Source organism: Nannobrachium achirus (genome assembly GCF_963921795.1).
Source record: "Nannobrachium achirus genome assembly, chromosome: 7".
NCBI classification, from domain to species: domain Eukaryota; kingdom Metazoa; phylum Chordata; class Actinopteri; order Myctophiformes; family Myctophidae; genus Nannobrachium; species Nannobrachium achirus.
In genome coordinates, this window is record NC_137816.1 from 23,314,024 (window position 1) to 23,332,743 (window position 18,720).

General features: G+C 44.1%; 1 protein-coding gene across 11 annotated transcripts in view; it reads right to left on the bottom strand.

Annotated features, from left to right (window-relative positions):
* Nucleotides 1-18,720, bottom strand: part of celf6 (CUGBP Elav-like family member 6) — a gene marked incomplete at both ends in the record, with an annotated part of 277,850 nt that overhangs the window by 3,787 nt on the left and 255,343 nt on the right. For 4 of the 11 annotated variants that reach the window (XM_080730447.1, XM_080730446.1, XM_080730453.1 and 1 more), the window contains 4 exons: nt 6,888-6,971; nt 12,374-12,454; nt 13,503-13,565; nt 17,675-17,824. In XM_080730447.1, coding sequence (XP_080586573.1) covers nt 6,888-6,971; nt 12,374-12,454; nt 13,503-13,565; nt 17,675-17,824 — 378 coding nt within the window. Of the gene's footprint in view, nt 1-6,827; nt 6,972-12,373; nt 12,455-13,502; nt 13,566-17,674; nt 17,825-18,720 lie in introns of all 11 variants that reach the window. The other 7 variants (XM_080730449.1, XM_080730448.1, XM_080730445.1 and 4 more) reach the window with 2 other exon arrangements.

Below are 18,720 nucleotides of genomic sequence, written 5' to 3' on the forward strand. Positions count from 1 at the left end.
TATCAAAACCTCCACCGGCCGTCCGTCGGTCGGTCACACGTCACACGTCACACGTCACACCTTTGCCCTGCTCATATCTCCGCATCAGTATGACATCACACCACATGTGTACACAAACCTGTTAGTGTACGTTAGCAACCACCTTAGCAACCATGGTTTTACCCTAGCAACCAACTGTTTACCCTAGCAACCAACTGTTTACCATAGCAACCATGTTTTTTTACCCTAGCAACCAACTGTTTACCATAGCAACCATTTTTTTACCCTAGCAACCAACTGTTTACCATAGCAACCATGTTTTTTTTACCTTAGCAACCAACTGTTTACCATAGCAACCATGTTTTTTACCCTACATCCCTCCATATATGGAGATAACCGACGAATCTCACTAAGTCTGACCTCACAAGCCCCATATTTGGACACGAACAACATATAACTCCATATATAGAGACATAGCTGCTGACATCAGTATGACATCACACTGCTGACATCAGTATGACATCACACCGTACACAAATGACCCTTATATAAGACCGGCATTATCTACCGACAGATTGTGGAGATAAGTGACCAACGGTCGCTTATCTCCCGATTAGGGAGTCTTACTGGTATGAAAACCTGCAGAACATGTCCATCTGTGAGTCACACCTGTCACACTCCACGCCTCATGTCATGCTCCATATATGGCCAAGATCCCTGATGTCATCAATATTAAGCCCTTATCTGGGAATGCCCATATATGGTCTGTGCGTCAGTCACACCTCATGTCACGCTCCATATGGCCAAGATCCCTGATGCCATCAATCATAAGCCCATATCTGGGAATGCCCATATATGGACATATTGTGTCAGTCTCATTACAACCAGTGTGGTTGTCATGACGCGAGTCACACTTGCAAATGAATTCCGTCCGTGTCCCTTTTATGCCCATATGGAGATCCCTGATGCCATCAATATTAAGGCCATATCTGGGAATGCCCATATATGGACATATTGTGTCAGTCTCTGTTGTTTCAGTGCGATCTTGCCCTTAGAGCATCTTAGTATATATAGGCTATATATATATAATACATCTCCTGTTCCTTGTCCTCCCCCCCCCAGCAAAACATTGTCAAACCTTCAGGTTTCTTCCGGAGACACGTTATCTCAAAACCAGGGGCGTATGATTAACTCCACCTGTCACGATCTTCGTCAAAATGCAGCTAACCTGTGTGGCGAAGGCGGGGTCTCTAGCGGAGAGGCATAACTGTGTGTGTGTGAGTGTGTGCGCGTATGTGTGTGTGCACGCGTGTATGTGTGGGTGTGTGTGTGTGTGTGTGTGTCCTTTTTTCCCAGGGACCACAAATCAGTGTGTTCTCACACTCACGCCTGGTGAAACGGTGATTTGCAAGCAGAGCTTGTTTGATATATCTCACAATGAAGATGAACACGTTTCAACATGAGATATAGTCTGCAGTTTAGAAACAAATGAAACAAAAATGGTCAGTAGCATGTTTTGAAACGATAGAGGGGTAGCTTCTGAAACAAAAACTAAAATCTATTTTTCTATACATGGATTTATACAGTGCATTTTGGTGAGGTCACTGAAAAAAAAGCAGGATTTGTGTGGTGCTCAAAAGTAACCACTTGAACCCCAGCTTCCATATTCTGAGGCAAACATTAGCCAAAAATAGCCGATCTACAAGCACACAATGCATCAAGTTCGCAACACATCGTGTGCTTGTAGATCGATAGATTTCTGTCCGAGATTTGTTGTAGACAGAAAAAAGCAGGTCCAGTTTACTAGGTCTAGAGGGTTTATATTCCGGTGTTATCATTCCTTTAGACATGTGTGGTTGTTCTTGCTCTTTAGTAAACAGAACATTTTTATCCAATCAGGATATCAGAAAGCAAACCACACAAAGATAATTAATCTGCCTCAATTTTCTATTGTTCACTTCCAATTTCATCTGCAAATGTTTTTTGTTTTATCACTTCACCAATTACCCTGTATCCTGTATTGAGTTGTCTATCCTGATTGGATAAAGAGCTGGAGCGATGGGGGAGACCTGGGTTAGCGAACAAACAGCAGTGATTACAATGGGAATAATAGAGCTATGTAACACTTATTTTAACAAACAAAGATTACACCCACTTTAATAATTATTCCATGTTTTGCTCAGTGTTGTGTCCATCTAGTGTTGCACTCTCCCTGCATACAGGGCTTCTTGTGGTCCAATGAGTGCCGGCAAATAAACCACAAACCTGTTAAGATGTCAATATGTCTGCTCCGGTTTCATGGAGATAAACACCTGTACGTCTATTCTACGCTGTGTGTGCTTGCATGTTTGCAGTGGTGGAACGTTTGCTCGAAACAAGTACTGTATAGTTAAGTAAACTTTTTAGATCTTTTCACTTACTTACTGGAGTACTGTATACTTTTTACATCTACCGGTACTCCACTACATCAAAGCCAAATATTGTACTTTTACTCCACTACAATTATTTGAAAACAAGTAACTATAGTTCTTTGTAGATTTGGTACATTACAGTACAGCACTTCACCCTTTATATACTTTGGCTATTTGAAAATAGCAGATCTACAAGCTCACAACATGTTATGTTACATGGCACTGAGCACCATATCTCTCTCGTGCACTCGGTCAAATCAATCTGTGCTAATTTAACTCTGAGAGAGTACAGATGTGTCCAATCTTGAAAATCACACGTTAAAGCTAGCCTTACACCTAACAACTCTGAAAAGATTTCTCAGTCGTAATAAAATCGAGGCGAGTCGCGGCGCGCTCCCGTGATTCAGTCGTTACTCAATCGTTAAATGTGAGGTAGTGGTCCGACTCGATTTTTACCCCGACTTGAGACCCTGATTCTGTTACGAGAATATTAAACCTGTTTGATATTTTTTACAAATCGGGGCTGAGCCTGAATGACGTAACAACCAAAAACAGAACGCTTTGAGCCAAAACAAAAGCCATTAATTCTCCAAGACGCTGAGCTGCCAGCCTGGTCGACACGCCACTAGTAGCTGTTGGTGCGGCTACGACAGCCCTTTATTTCACTGCGGGTCACAATAGTACATTATTCCAAACATAAGAAGTTAATAATAAGTCGAGATAACTTGTTATGATTTGACACTTTAATAAAATTGAATTGAAAATTGAATTGAACGTACAAATTTGGAGATACGAGATTTCTAGCCGACAACGACGATATACTAGTGTTTTGCTGCTCTTATACCACCATTATTACTGGGGTTGGTGGGGGCCAGACAGTAGCCCCCCGCGGGCCGCAAATGACCTGCGGGCCGCCTATTGGCGAACCCTGCTCTATAGTTACAAATGGTTAAATGAACACCTCTGGAGCCCACACACCGAAGTAGGTAAACATCAAACGTCTTTTTTGATTGACGTTTTGATCCTGTTGTGGGACTTCCTACATGTACTTCGATGTGCGCACTCTATGCTTTTGTGAACTGAAGCCTCTTTAGCCCAGCACCCACCAGTCGATGTAAGTTACCCAGGTTCCCTTTAAATTAACACCTCTAACATTAATTAACACATTAATAATTGCATAATTGCTGGTGGAGATGAGTTTTTGCACATATTGTTGCTGTTATAAGTGTGACTTATAACAATGTCTACTCAAAGCAAAAAACTATTTTATTTACCTATTAATTACTCACCCCTGACTTGTGACTTCAAGGAGAGTTGTTGTTTTTCTCACATGCCTTGACGGTGAATTATAAAAAACTGAGAAAATACTTGAACTGAACTATGCTCATGTTGAAACCCATGCTCACACCCAGACGCACTCCTTGTTTGTAGTGTTGCCAGAGACAAAACATGAAATAATATAATATTACCAGAAACACATAAAGAGCTACATGTAGCCCTGAATGACCATAACAGGTTTGTAACTCTGAAAGTGTAAAAATGGAACCAAATGGACGCGTAAGGGTCTATTTGGTTCCATTTGTACACACCATTTGTACGCTCTCTTTATGGTGGTCCTAGCAAGTAAAACATGTATTTATGTTTTATTAATGTGCCACAGTGTTATAAATCAGTGTCATTCATATTCTGAAGAAAACCTGGAGACTTGACATTCAGTAATTGTCTCATGATCAAATTAAGAACATTATAATGGCGTGACAAAAAGAACATCTAAAATGACCATGGACAAGACCCAGTCTGTGCCACAAAGACACATTTGTCCGTGTGCGGACATGTTGATGACCCCTGGGTCAGATGGGTGGGCCAAGTGAAATGGGACATCTTGCGTGCCTGCTGTGCTTACATGTGTACAACATGTATGTATAAATAACACCGCACAACAACAGCAGCAGCAGCAGCGTGAACGAGGGAGTGTGAATGGCTGCGTGTGCATTCTACATGCCATATACCCTGCACATGGCGTGTGGCGTCTGCTATGCCCATTAACCACAGTGAGATTAAAGCCCACATCACATCTTTAAGACGCAAACGCGTTCCAAGTTCCTGGAAGAAGCCTAATGACTCGAGTTCCCTTAATGCCCAGCATCTTCTGTCTAATTTGTTCATGTCTCGCACACGAAGAGAGGCCCGGAGGCGGCCGCTATAAAAAGACAGGAGTATAGAAGAAAAAAATATTTAATGAAGAATGAAAAAATTAAAATAAATAAAAAAATCACAGGTTAAATTATTGTTTTTCAGCCAAGATCTTAATTAATAGCGGAGAAATAATAAGCCTGTGAGACAGATGAGGTCAACGCCCCTTTGTCCTTCCCCCTCGTTGACTGACAGATAGTGATAGCGAGAGGCATATGCTGAGAGGAAGAGGGCAGAGACAGAGACAGTGCTGTGCCTGGGAGGGGAGAGAGAGAGAGAGAGAGAGAGAGAGAGAGAGAGAGAGAGAGAGAGAGAGAGAGAGAGAGAGAGAGAGAGAGAGAGAGAGAGAGAGAGCGGCACAGTCGGAAAAGGAGCCTATTCTCCCATGTTGGTGAGAGAGTAACAGGGACGACTAAGGGACAAAGACTAAGAAATTGTGGAGAAAAATACAGTGTGTGTGTGTGTGTGTGTGTGTGTGTGTGTGTGTGTGCGTGTGCGTGCGCGTGCGTGCGTGTGCGTGTGTGTGTGTGTGTGTGATAGAGAGAGCGTCTCATAACAGACATGCTCTGTTAGACCGAGCAAGAAAGAGCATTCGAGATCAGTATGAGAGAGAGAGAGAGAAGAGAGAGAGAGAGAGAGAGAGAGAGAGAGAGAGACTGCCATGCCATGTCAAAAGGAGGGGCGATATTGAGCCAGTGTTGGATGTTGGGAGTCCAGTGCCCCCCCCCCCCCCCTCTCTGTCTCTCTGAGACTGTCCCCTGAGTGCTGCTGTCCAACTGAATCAACAACAAGACTCACACCAGTCTATTATTATCTCTTTAAGACTACTGAATCCACCTGCACCTCCTCCACCCTGACAGGAGAAGAGAGGAGCAGGGGAGGAGAAGGGGGACAGGCAGGATAGAAGTGGTCTACTGGGGTGGAGTAGAGGAGAGGAGGAGAAAGAGGACAGAATCTCCTAAAAGGAATGAGGGATGGCAGACGAGCGAGGAGAGAGATGGGGTCAGACGCTGGAAACAGTTACTAGGGCCCCTCCAGCTTCCTGTGGAGAGGCCTTGATTATTTTATACTTTAGCTATTGAAAAATAGCAGATACACAAGCTCACAGCGTGGCACAGAGTGCCGTGCTGCGAGCTTGTAGATCTGTACAAGAAAAGTCGTGAAAATGTGTGCAAATCTTTGATTATATGTATTTTTTAAGTGGACATTTGTAACTAAAATGTTGCTTCTGGGGGGGGGGGGGTCACTGGAACTAAATATTTTGAGATGGGGTCCGTAGCCAAATACATATCATTTTAGGGCTCCTTCACATGAAAAATGTGAGCACTACTGACATAGATAGGTTAAAAAAAATGGATGGAGAACCGGAACGATTGCAGACTCCGATGGAAGCTTGTCTGAGGACGACCGAGAGAGAAGATTTCAAGATTTTTCAGAAATAGCAGATCTACAAGCTTGCAGCGCGGCAATCGGTGCCGCGCTGTGAGCTTGTATATCTGCTATTTTTTCAATAGTTAAAGCACACAATAATTGTGCGGGGGGCCCGCAGTGAATCCTTGTAGCCAGGGCCCAGAATTTGGTGCGACACCCCAGGCTGGAAGACACATGGAAGATGGAAGACGTATGCTGATTAGAAGCCATAATGACAAGAGAGGATGATGGGCGGTTGGTGTGAGTGTAAATGCCCATCACACGGTGCTGCGTGGGTCAACAACAGCCATGTGTGAGATGTCTGGGCGAACAGCGGAGAGCGCCATGGGCAAACAGGACCACGGAGACGGGCGGGATGGGGACAACGTGAACCTGGCCTCTGTCATGATGCACCGCCGTGTTAGGTGATTAGAATCCTCCGCCACCCCGCCACCCCCACCTTCCTGATCCAAACCCCCACCCAGCCACTCTCTGCCTCTCTCTCTCTCTCTCTCTCTCTCTCTCTCTCTCTCTCTCTCTCTACTCTCCTGCTCAGTGGCATGTAACGCCACTTTTCAAATGTTAATTGCGCCTTGATGAGGATAGACATGGGGAGTAAAAAGAAACGCAAACATTAATTGCCAGAATAGCAACACAGAGGGCACGGGGGGATTGCCAAAATGAACAGACCTGGCCACGCATAGCTCTCTCTCTCTCTCCGGGTGTCGGCGGCTTGTTAGATTCAAATGTCTGTCTTTGTTTGTTTGTTTGTTTTCTTGGTTATGGGTGTTGTTTACCTCGACGCCCTCCCGCTCCCCTTGACTTTTGACTCACCAAAACATTTGCTCTGATTGGTCGCTCGGTCCACGAAGACTTTGGCGGAGATGACGTTGCCAAAAGGCAGGAACATTTGCATGAGCTCCGCGTCTCCGAACTCCTGGGGCAGGTGGTAAATAAACAGGTTGCAGCCTTCTGGCCCTGGTGGGGGGGGGGGGGGAGAGAACAGTACAGAGAGGTTATGAGGGGGCAATGCGGGAAACGCCCAGAGACAGAGAGAGAGAGGAATGGATAGAGACAGAGATTGAAAGAGAGAGGGAAGGAAAGAAATTAATAGAAAGGGAGATGGATAGAGAGAGATTGAAACAGAGAGAGAAAGGACAGAAATCAATTGAAAGGGAGATGATAGAGAGGGAGAGATGGATGGAGAGAGAAAGTGGGATTGAAAGAGAGAAAGAAATGCAAGTATATAGGAAGAAAGGGCGAACAAGGAAGAGGACACGCGAAAGACAGGGAGAGACTGAGAGATAGACACATCAAAAGAGAGAGACTGAGATCAGAAAGTGGAGACAGACTGACAGGCAGAAGAGAGACATACTGACAGACAGACAGACAGACAGACAGACAAAAGACAGACAGACAGACAGCGAGCAGGAAAACATAAGCCAAGTATTTGCCCCAATTACTGGGTGACAGTAGGACTGGTTTCAAATCTCTGTCCGCCCCTCCACCCTCATCCACCCAGCTGCCTGCATATTGCACCGGCCAATTTCACGAGAAGTGGAATGAACTGGAGAGACAGAGAGTGAGAGAGGAGAAAATGACAGTGATGGAGAGAGAGAGAGACTGAGAGAGTGAGAGAGATTGAGAGAGGTGTTTGGCGGAATTGTGGACTCGCATCTGGCTGGCTAGCAGGCTGACAGGCTCACTGGCTGACTAGCTGGATGGCTGGATGGCTCACTGGCTGGCTAGTGAAATCACTGGCTAGGAGACTGACTGGCTGGCTTGTAGGCTGACTGGTTCACTGGCTGGCTAGTAGGATGACTGGCTGGCTGGCTGGCTTGCTGGCTGGCTGGCTGGCAGGGTTTCTCTCCAGTCTCATTGCTCGGGGTGATAGCATGACGAGATGAGACTGGGGCTGGGTGGAGGGCTGATAAGAGGGCTGCGGCAGCAGACTGTAGTGCCACTGTCCCTCGGCAAGATAGAGGACACACAGACGGCGCTTGATAGAGTGGAGCCAGTTATACAGTCTGGAGGGACCAGGGCTTTGGCTCTGGCTGTTTATATAAAAGTGCGTCTTGAGCAGAATTCACACTTTGAAAAGGATTTTGAGGTAGGAGAACATCTGCTGCTCGGGCAATTTCCGTGTCCAGCATTTTCCTGCGTTACACAGGTTTATAATCGTCATTGTCGGGTGAAAACCTTGTACGTCCAAAACCGTTGGTTTTGCATTTATCATTTAAAAAATGATTTAAACGAGTGAAAACAGCCGATCTACAAGCACACAACGCCTCACACCGTGAGGCGTTGTGTGCTTGTAGATCGGCTGTTTTCACTACTTTTGTGCGACGGCCTTGTATGATGAAGCAGAGCTTTACTTTGCGAAAGAACGTTCACATTTGAAACTTGGAGATACGAGGTTTCCACCCGACATCGACGATTATACTTGTTCATCTGCCTCCAGGCTATAATGCGACGGCCAGCGTTATTAGTGACTGGACACTTCACACCTCCTTCTTCACATCTTTGCCAACGTGTCTGTTCGACTGCGTGGAAGAAAGGTTATTCTATTCTTGAACTCCATCCACAGCCCCACTAATTGGACAAACATGATAGCACAAGTCAAATCTCGGAGGTGACATGGAGATTCATCCCGGAGATTACCAAAGTGTGAACAAACAAAGCAAATAGTGTTGCTTTGCTTCCGTCCGGTGACACGGCTTTGCTCTCATTAAACTGACTTTTGTGTGACCACAGAATATATAATGAAACGTCATGCATTGTAACCTACAGTATCCTCACACAACAACTCAAAATGTGTGCATAATCAGGTAAAGATGTAGAGCCTGCACAGCGTCTTATCAAGGCAAAGGATCACTTTATTGAGTAGACAACGTCAACAGTCAACGTCAAGGCCAGGGGTCTACGCTAGGAAGGACCCCTCCATTTTCCCTCTACACCTAATCTTTTGGCCAAAAATAGTCGAATTAAGAGTGTCGCATTGCGCTTGCAGATGTGCTATTTTCAAAGAATGTTCGTGGCCAGAATAGGGACGCTATAGATTCATGTGCTTAACCACTTAAACCCTCTAGACTTACTAAACTTGGACTGCTTTTTTCAGTCTACAGCCCAGAATATGGATGCTGAGGTTGATGTGATTGATTGATTGAATATTTTATTAGATGAAAATGGAGAACAGTACAGTATAATTATAGTCAATACAATACAAAAATAAGTACAGTACAAGTACAGTTAAACACCCTGCCTAAAAGGAACATACCAAATAAGTCCTTTTACGGTCTTGTTTACGTTGGAAGTCCTTGGTATTCAATTGGTTGGTTAAGATCCAAAGGGGCGGAGCTTGGCTCAAAGTCAAAATTGGACAATAACCATGCACCGTCAGTTCAATCTCCATTTCACACTACAGTAATAGGAGTATGATGAAGCAGGCCTTTACTTTACGAAAAAACGTAGATATTTGAAACTTGAGATATGAGGTTTCTGCCCGACAGTGACGATAGGGTCATATTAGAATCGCGCCATATGCTGTAAGAATTGTGTTAAAAAAAATAATAATAATCAGCCCGGCAATTCTGTCAGGTATGTGTACAGTACAGCAACCTTTAAAAAATCATCAGCATTTTAGATTCTAATGAAGGCAGGTGTGCCGACAAAAGTGGGCTCTGCGAGGCGGGGAATCAGTTATAGTTCATTCAGAAATTGCACAACGTCACTGTCAGGTGCAACAATTCTCACCTACTACTGTACATAGATTTCTTTCTGATAACACAGACGTACCATATATGTGCCTGCTGAACATACAGTAATCGCAGCTGCCTGGCTCACCATTACGTGGGTTATAGGAATTATAGTGCAATTACTTTCCCTAGGTGAGGTATAAGTACAGTACGATCACATAAACCACCTCCGAAGGCTGCAAGAGACTGCATTAGTAATAAAGTCTACAATCCACATTGAGCAACTCATTTGCTGCTGTCGGGTGGAAACCTTGTATGTCTAAAAAACGGTTCCTGTATAATTTGTATAGATGTTTTATTAAAATAGTGAAAATAGACGATCTACAAGCTTTGAATCACGTCGCATCGCACCGTGTGGTGAGCTTTTAGATCATTTTCGATTTTCACTACGTTTGTGTGACACTCTTGTATGATAAAGTAGGGCATTAACTTACGAAAAAGAAAAAACATAAAATAAAAAACCTGTTGAATAACACTATGGAAATACAAGGTTTCTGCCCAGGCAGCAATAATATGAAAATAAAATAAATACATGCCACTGGTGCAGCTACTGCAGAAAATGTGACATGCCATGTATGTAATTTGCGAGAAAACATAAATCGCCCACGTAATATCTGATCTATCTGTAATAATGAATGGCCGTTGTTTTGGAAATGTTGCCTCTGCCAAACACGTCTGTGGAGTGATGTGGATTGTGGAGCCCCTGTTTGCTTTGATGAACGACATGAGAGTTCAAATCCAGTATCAAAGTCCTGACGTCACTCCGTCATCCCCTGAGTCACGGATTTTTTTTTTCTTCAAATTCGCAAATAACATAGGGTCATCTTAGAATCGCCTCATATCGTCACTGTCAGGCAGAAACCTCGTATCTCCAAGTTTCAAATATGTAGGTTTTTACATTAAGTAAAGCCCTGCTTCATCACACAAGACTGTCGCACAAAATGTGATACTGGCAGACATTGGAGACATGCTGTCCATATCAGTAGTATAGTCCTTGCTGTCACTTGTGTATTTATTCACCTGCCTTCTTTGCATTTATATCTTTTTGCCGTGTTGAATGTTTGCATAATTTGCTTCTCATTGCCGTTCTCGATTGTCATAAAAATGTGTAAAACTGAATAAAAACTTTGATCGTAAAAAAATAAACTCGAACTTGTTGAAAAAGAGGTAGGGGAAAGAAACAATGATTGCAGCGGATGCTGCAATACCGGGGATGCATTGCATCTGTGTTGTTAGTGTTGCATGTGCTGCTGTGTGCACGTGTTCATGGACTGAGTTGCAGGCAGCGCATCATGTCATACTTTACATGACTATCAGAAATGCAACTCATCAATACACGCATGCAGCCTGTCTCCTCGCATTCCATTTAGGCATGAACGCTAATCTGTGTCACTTTAGATTTGAACCACTTTCACCATTATTTTATGCTTTAACTATTAAAAAAACAGCAGATATACAAGCTCACAGCATGGCACCGAGTGCCGCGCTGCGAGCTTGTAGATCTGCTATTTTTGAAAAACCTGTGAACATTTGTGCAAGTCTTTGAATAATTTTGACCCGATTCTAATAAATGTCTTCTAAATCCTTCTTCTAAACCAGTGGTTCTCAAACTTTTTCATGTCAAGGCACCCTCAAAATTACAGGTATTTGTCCGCGGACCCCCATCTCAAAATATGTTGTTCCAGGGACACCCCCGGAAGCAAATATTTGAGTTACAAATGTTCACTTTTAAAAAAGATACATTCAAAGACTTGCAAAAAGAAATCACGATTTTTCAAAAAGATTGCAGATCTACAAGCTCACAGCGCGGCACTCGGTGCCGCGCGGTGAGCTTGTAGATCTGCTATTTTTCAATAGTTAAAGCATTACATAATTCCAGACCTAAATGGGGTAAACCTATAATCTATAGTGAGTCGTACAGCTTTTTTTATTATTATTTTTTAAATAATAAAATAAGCCATCACTCTGCTCTGCTGTGACCCTCGCTTGCACTTTCAGTGTGGGAACACCAACTCAGCCTAACGCTAACACTAACATGCACTTGCGTGCTACTTTAGGCCATGCGCTGCCGACACTGCTTCATCTCCAGGTTTCCTCGCTGAATATTCATACCACAGAAGGCTGTCTGTCTCTTTCACAGCCATACACTGTACTGAGAATGAATAATAGTGAGTGACGAATGGTGTCAAGAGGAGTGATTTACCATCGCGGTATATATCCTATGCTTTATTACGTCTTAGTGCTTTGGCATAAGAACACTAAAAACCCAGGAATCGTAATAAATGATTATGCATGCGGGCTAATTAATCTAATTTTTATAACCACTTAAACACATTGTAATGGACTGATTAAGCAGTCGAATGCCGCAAGTTTGAATTAGTGCAGTTTTTGAATAATGACAGAGTAACTTTCCATCTTGTCGCTAATGTTCCTCTCTTTAAATGGGCTTTTTTCCTCACTCAACCCCCCCCCCCCACCACCACCCCTCCCCGACCAGCTTCCCTTGCCTTCCCCTCCCTCACTAATTCAAAGCAGCGGAGCTACATTAGAATGGAACATGGCAATTATCACCTTTTATCTTGGGTGGGCGCGCTCGCTTTCTCTCTCGCTTTACTCTTTTCTTACCTTCGCGCTGTTGCTGGGGGATGATGGTCGGTTGCTGGGGGAACGCTTGGCTGATTGGCGCATAGGCGGCTGGGTAGGCTGCTGTTACAAAGGGAGAGAGAGAGAGAGAGAGAGAGACACAGAGAGAGGGAGACAGAGAGAGATAGACAGTCAGAGAGAGAGACAGAGAGAGGCAGAGAAAGGAACCATGAAGAGTGGAACATTTTTTTTAAAGTTTTTTTATTTGCACGTCTCCATTTTCATATTTGACACAACAAAACTCAAATCATTATTCCATTGTTCCCATCCCTCCAGACATGGCATAAATAAATTGCATTATGGCTCAGAGCCCACGCTCGCTTGCCTGGTGGATCACCGGCACCACAAAGAGCACGACACAGAAACAGGGAAAAAAGAAGCAACATACTGTAGCGTTGTTTAACTATAATACGGCCGACTCAAAGATACAGGGAGGGAGAGAGAGAAGGAGAGACCGCTAGATGAGGATAGAGTGAGACCTGAGAGACGGATAGTGTGTCCATGCCGCTTGTCGAACATAACTGAAGCCCGTCGACGTTCGCGTGACACGGTTGTAAAAGTGTGAATTAGGCAGAAGTCAAGGAGAAAACAGTGCTCATACAAAGTCTATGTATGGCAGTGGCTCTCAAACTTTTTCACGTCAAGGACCCTCAAATATATTATGTATTTTGGCAGGGGGAACCCCATCTGAAAATATAGTACATATCGTCGCTGTCGGGTGGAAACCTTGTACGTCCAAGCACACAACGCCTCGCGGTGCGAGGCGTTGTGTGCTTGTAGAGCGTCTGTTTTCACTACTTTTGTGCGACAGCCTTGTATGATGAAGCAGGGCTTTACTTGGTGAAAAAACGTACAAACTTGAAACATGGAGATACGAGGTTTCTGCCCGACAGTGACGATATTCTTGTGTACCTTTTGAATTGAGATGTTGTGTGTGTGTGTGTGTGTGTGTGTGTGTGTGTGTGTGTGTGTGTGTGTGTGTGTGTGTGTGTGTGTGTGTGTGTGTGTGTGCATGCGCGCACACGTGCATGTGCGTGTGCGTGTACGTTTGCGTGTGCGTGTGCGTGTGTGTGAAACCAAAGAGGGGGATGACTGAGGAATGACAGATCACCTGCGTAGTGTTGCACGCCCGCATACGCCTGCTGGAGAGGGTCAGTCACTGTCGGGCTCTGTGCTGCAGAGAGAGAGAGAGAGAGAGGATAATAAGAGAGAAAAGGGGAGAAATGGAGAGAGCAAAGGACACATGAGAAAGGGCAGAGAACGAATGAGAACAGAGATGTGATTGGACAGAGTGTGCGCGGGGAAAGACGGAGAAAAGGGAGAGACGACCGTGAGGGGAAAAAGGCAAAGAGAGAGAATGGAGAGAAAGGACAAAGATCAAGAGGTACAGAGAGAGAGGCGGGACGGAGGAAGAAATGAGAAATGTGTGCGAGTGCAAAACGCCGAGAGGGAGCAAAAAGAAAGTGAAAGCGCTTGAGAGCGAGCGCGACAGGAAGAGAGGCTGCCTACGATGAATGGCGTGGGGGGAGGGAGAGAGTGATTTGGGTTGTCATATCTTACAGTTCTTCAGAATGCCTGTTCGCCCCAGATGTTTGCATCAAATATTAACCACATGCCAAACAAACCACTTTGTACTTCATTACCATTGCAGCTGCCTTGCATAATGCTGCAATCGTGCACGTGTGCGTGTGTATACTTGTATTACAATGTGAAGGCCAAATGTCCTCGCAAATAACCTAGAAGAAGCGTCTTCAACATTTTCAGGCCAAGGACCCCTTAGCTGAGAGAGAGATGAGGCAGGGACCCCCCTCAATACATGTGTGATGCAGATTTTCATGGATTTCACAGATAGATTCATAGACTTGTTTGACAGCACTGTCATCAGTCTATGTTGATTCATGTTAATGTATATTTTCAGATAATTAACCACTTAAATCGTTGATATTTTGTAAACTTGATCTTTCACTATGTATTGTACATGGTCTGCTCTTTTTGACCTCTACACCCAACCTATTTGCAGAAAATAGCTGATCTACAAGCTCTCAATGCCTCGCAGCGCGGGACCCCTGTTGAAGACCCCTGACCTAGAACTTGAGCAAGACATTGCGAGGACACATTCCTATAGTTCCTATAGAAATGCTCTCGCTCTGTTCCCATACCACTTTGTTTCTAGCACTCACACAAAATAAATATCTCTCATCAACGACAGAGTGGGAATGTTACACTTTTACTGTCACTTGATGTATATCATTACTGAAAAAACATTCATTAGTGGTTATTTTTAAAGGTGGCTCTTTAATTGCTTCAGTCATCAAATCAATTTCTGTAGGCCTATTTTTAGACCTTTTAATGGAAGAAATTTCTAAAGAATAATACCCATAATTGTCCTATGCTAGTAAACTCTGACAAAACTGAAACTCCCAAAATGCATAGCATTTACATCTACCAGTAAGACTCCCTAATCGGGAGATAAGCGACCGTTGGTCGCTTATCTCCACAAATAGGCCAAAAGTTTGTTTTACCAATTATCAAGACATACGGGCAGTTGACAGTTTGCCATGGTTACTCATTGAAGTTGAATCTCCATATATGGAGATAACCTACGCATCACACTAAGTCTGACCTCACCAGCCCATATTTGGGCATGAGCAACTTATGTCTCCATATATGGAGATATGATGACATCACGCCACATCATCGACTGAGGACTGTGTGATACAATACACAAACGAGCCCTACAGTATAAAGGGGCAATTCTTGCCAGGAAAGAAGCATTTCTTCGACTCAGACCTTATCGCCAGGGTTGGCTTATAGCAGCTGTCGGTAGGACCATATATGGATTCTGTTAGTGTGGATCTCCTAACAGGGCATCATCTGGGATACAATCCCTTTTATGCCCATATATGGAGATCCCTAACAGAATCCCTTTCATGCCCATATATGGAGATCCCTAACAGAATCCCTTTTATGCCCATATATGGAGATCCCTAACAGCATCCCTTTTATGCCCATATATGGAGATCACTAACAGCTAACAGAATCCCTTTTATGCCCATATATGGAGATCCCTAACAGAATCCCTTTTATGCCCATATATGGAGATCCCTAACAGAATCCCTTTTATGCCCATATATGGAGATCCCTAACAGAATCCCTTTTATGCCCATATATGGAGATCCCTAACAGAATCCCTTTTATGCCCATATATTATGGAGAAATCCCTGCTCTGAGTATCTGACATCAGTGTGATGTCACCTGTTTATGCCCATATATGGAGATCCCTGCTCTGCGTATCTGGTTGCTATGGTAAACAGTTGGTTGCTAGGGTAAAAAAACATGGTTGCTATGGTAAACAGTTGGTTGCTAGGGTAAACAGTTGGTTGCTAGGGTAAAACCATGGTTGCTAAGGTGGTTGCTAACGTACACTAACAGACCAGCAACAACAGACTGTTGCCACAGCAACGTACACAAAGGTTTGTGTACACATGATGTGTGATGTCATACTGATGCGGAGATATGAGCAGGGCAAAGGTGTGACGTGTGACGGACGGACGGACGGACGGACGGACGGACGGACGGTGGAGGTTTTCATAGTAAACTGCTCCCTGACGGTCGCAATTACATCTACTCTGTTAAAGGGTTTCTACTGGATGACCTCCAGACTTATGGGGTCAGCGACGACGCCCCCACCCAAACCACCCCCAACAAATATCCTTGATTGTTATAAAATATTTTTTTAGAGTGAGACGTGTTGCAATTTTGGAAAAGATTCCTGTTGCGTTTAGGGATGGGATTAGACATTTAGAGGTTAGGTTCAGAAGTCTGGGTGGGGTTTATTAGACTTGAATTATACTGTGGTGGTGTCATGGTGTGTGTGTGTGTGTGTGTGCGTGCGTAAGTGTGTGTGTGCGTGCGCGTGTGTGTGTGTGTGTGTGTGTGTGTGTGTGTGTGTGTGTGTGTGTGTGAGTGAGAGTGTGCATGTGTGTGTGCAAGAGAGAGCTCTTCAGGAATCAGTCCCAGACAACATTAAGAAGTCGAGGAGAACTCATCAAATTAACTGTAATGGACTGATGGATGGACTGATGGATTCATCATGAAAAACAGAAGGACCGGCTGCTCGGAAAAACCTGCCAAAGACATTTTTTCTTTTCTTTTGATTGAAACGACGACGCCACAATTCAACTGAGAGATGATGGCAGTGTCAAGAGCCTGTGAAATAAAATAAAAAGGAGAGTGCTCTCTACTTCTGAGCAGCGGGACGGTGATATAATCACCCAGAGTGATTGTCGCAGAAAATGTACAGACTGTACCGGTACATTTGACATGTTTAGCAGACCACAGAGTTACCTTACCTTACAATAAGTCCAACAGTAGAACAAGCTTACTGTACACTTTTAAAGATAACCAAAGAATAGTCTCTATGCACAGCAGCCATAGTTATTGGAAAGAAATAACCTTAATTACTTCCTTCACAGGTGTTACCATTACCAATGATACTAATGAAGGCTCTGTTCCATTCTGGTCAAACACAGTCAGGGTGCTGATATTGTGCATCTTGGCAAATTGAGGTCCAGGGACCCTCATGGTTCCTTACGGGGGTTCCAAATTACTTCCATTACCATTACTTGTGTTCAATATTGGTATAATAATATTACAAGAATATTGTCAAATAAGTTGTTGATATAATTATTATATCAACAAATCAAATTCTAATCACTTTAGAAATGTGTTAACCCTAGTTTTATACTTTATTTTTGATAAAAAAAAAAGCTAAAATAATGATTCTGATTTTATTGCAAAACACAATGTTATTTTGTGAGGTGTTATTCTGTGAGAAGACAGTTTTGCAATGTAAATTCCATGGCTGCCACTACCTGGACGATGTAAAGTTTGTTTTTCGCTTCTAAAGCTTTTTTAAGGCAGCACCATTGGCAGCAATAAAGCAGTTGTACCTGCCACCAGTGTTGCGACTGCTTCCAGGCATCCTTTTAGGGCAAAAGAAAGTACTCTTGAACCAAATAATGAAAACAATATAATAATTTAACCATTAGTAATAACCGGTTACCTGTTGCACCCTTTACAGTTTACAGTTTACAGTTTAGGCATTTAGCAGACGCTTTTAATCCAAGGGTTACAATAAGCAAATAAACATCACAATAATAAACAAGATTAAGTGTCAGTACATCAACAGCAATATAACAAATGTCAATGAATATATATCTAGAAAAAAACTAGATAATCCGTAAAAATGGCTCAAATGGAAGCGAGGCGTGCTTGTCTCACCTGGGTAAGGATGAATCCCGTTGGTGTAGATGGGTTCAGAGTTGGGCTGACCGTTGCTCTGAGGGGGCAGGGTGCTGAACCCATTGACCCCGATGGGGGCGGCTATACTGGGCACCGTTGTGGCACCGATGCCCGGGGGCGTGCTGGTGCCTGCAACAAAAAAAGAAAAAAGATGACAGTTTCATTATAGGTGACACTGTCATGTTGACCCACGGGGTGCCTAATTGGACAGCCATTTAATTGGAGTGGCGGGGTGGGGGGTGGGGGGGGGGGGGGGGTCGTCTGCCCTACCACCACTTCCTTCCTATCTGCACACAGCAGTGAACTTTTCTTTTAATGTGGGTATATATTTTTTGGACCGGCCTGTCACCTTGCCGCTGCCCTTTTGTAACCAATGGATTATTATTATTTTTCTAATCCCGGTGAAGGGCATTTTAAGTCATGTAGGATTACGTTTGATAGGCATTACCTGGGCTTGCGTAGGCTTTGTGGATTACAAATGCTGTGTGTGTACGCCCGGCAGAGCCACTTTACTTAATATGTTGCCGGTGATGCCCCTGCCTTCAGGCGACCTGCCTACTTAGTGTCGAGCCGGTAAAGCTTCCCGGTGACAAGAGGGGGGCCGGGGGAAGACAGGTCAGGCTCGGGTCCGGGATTATCTCTAGCAAATCTTTGCTCTTATAAGCCAAGGACTCTTGCATTCCAAAGACATCAGATTGGCTCAGCTCCCGGAAAAAAAAAAGAAAAAAAAAAACACACAGTAGTGTGTCCCCCGAGCGCGGGAGGAACGAAAGCAGGGACGTGCTGGCCATTGGGAAAAGCGGGACAACTCCCGAACGGCCGGTTCATTCCCGGGCCGGTCCAGGCCGGCCTTCGTTCTATTTTGGGGGCTGGGCGGCCAACAAAGTAAATCGTCACTGTCGGGCAGAAACCTCGTATCTCCAAGTTTCAACTTTGTAAATTTACAAATCATACAATGCCGTCGCACAAAAGTAGTGAAAACAGCAGATCTACAAGCACACAACGCCTCGCACCGCGAGGCGTTG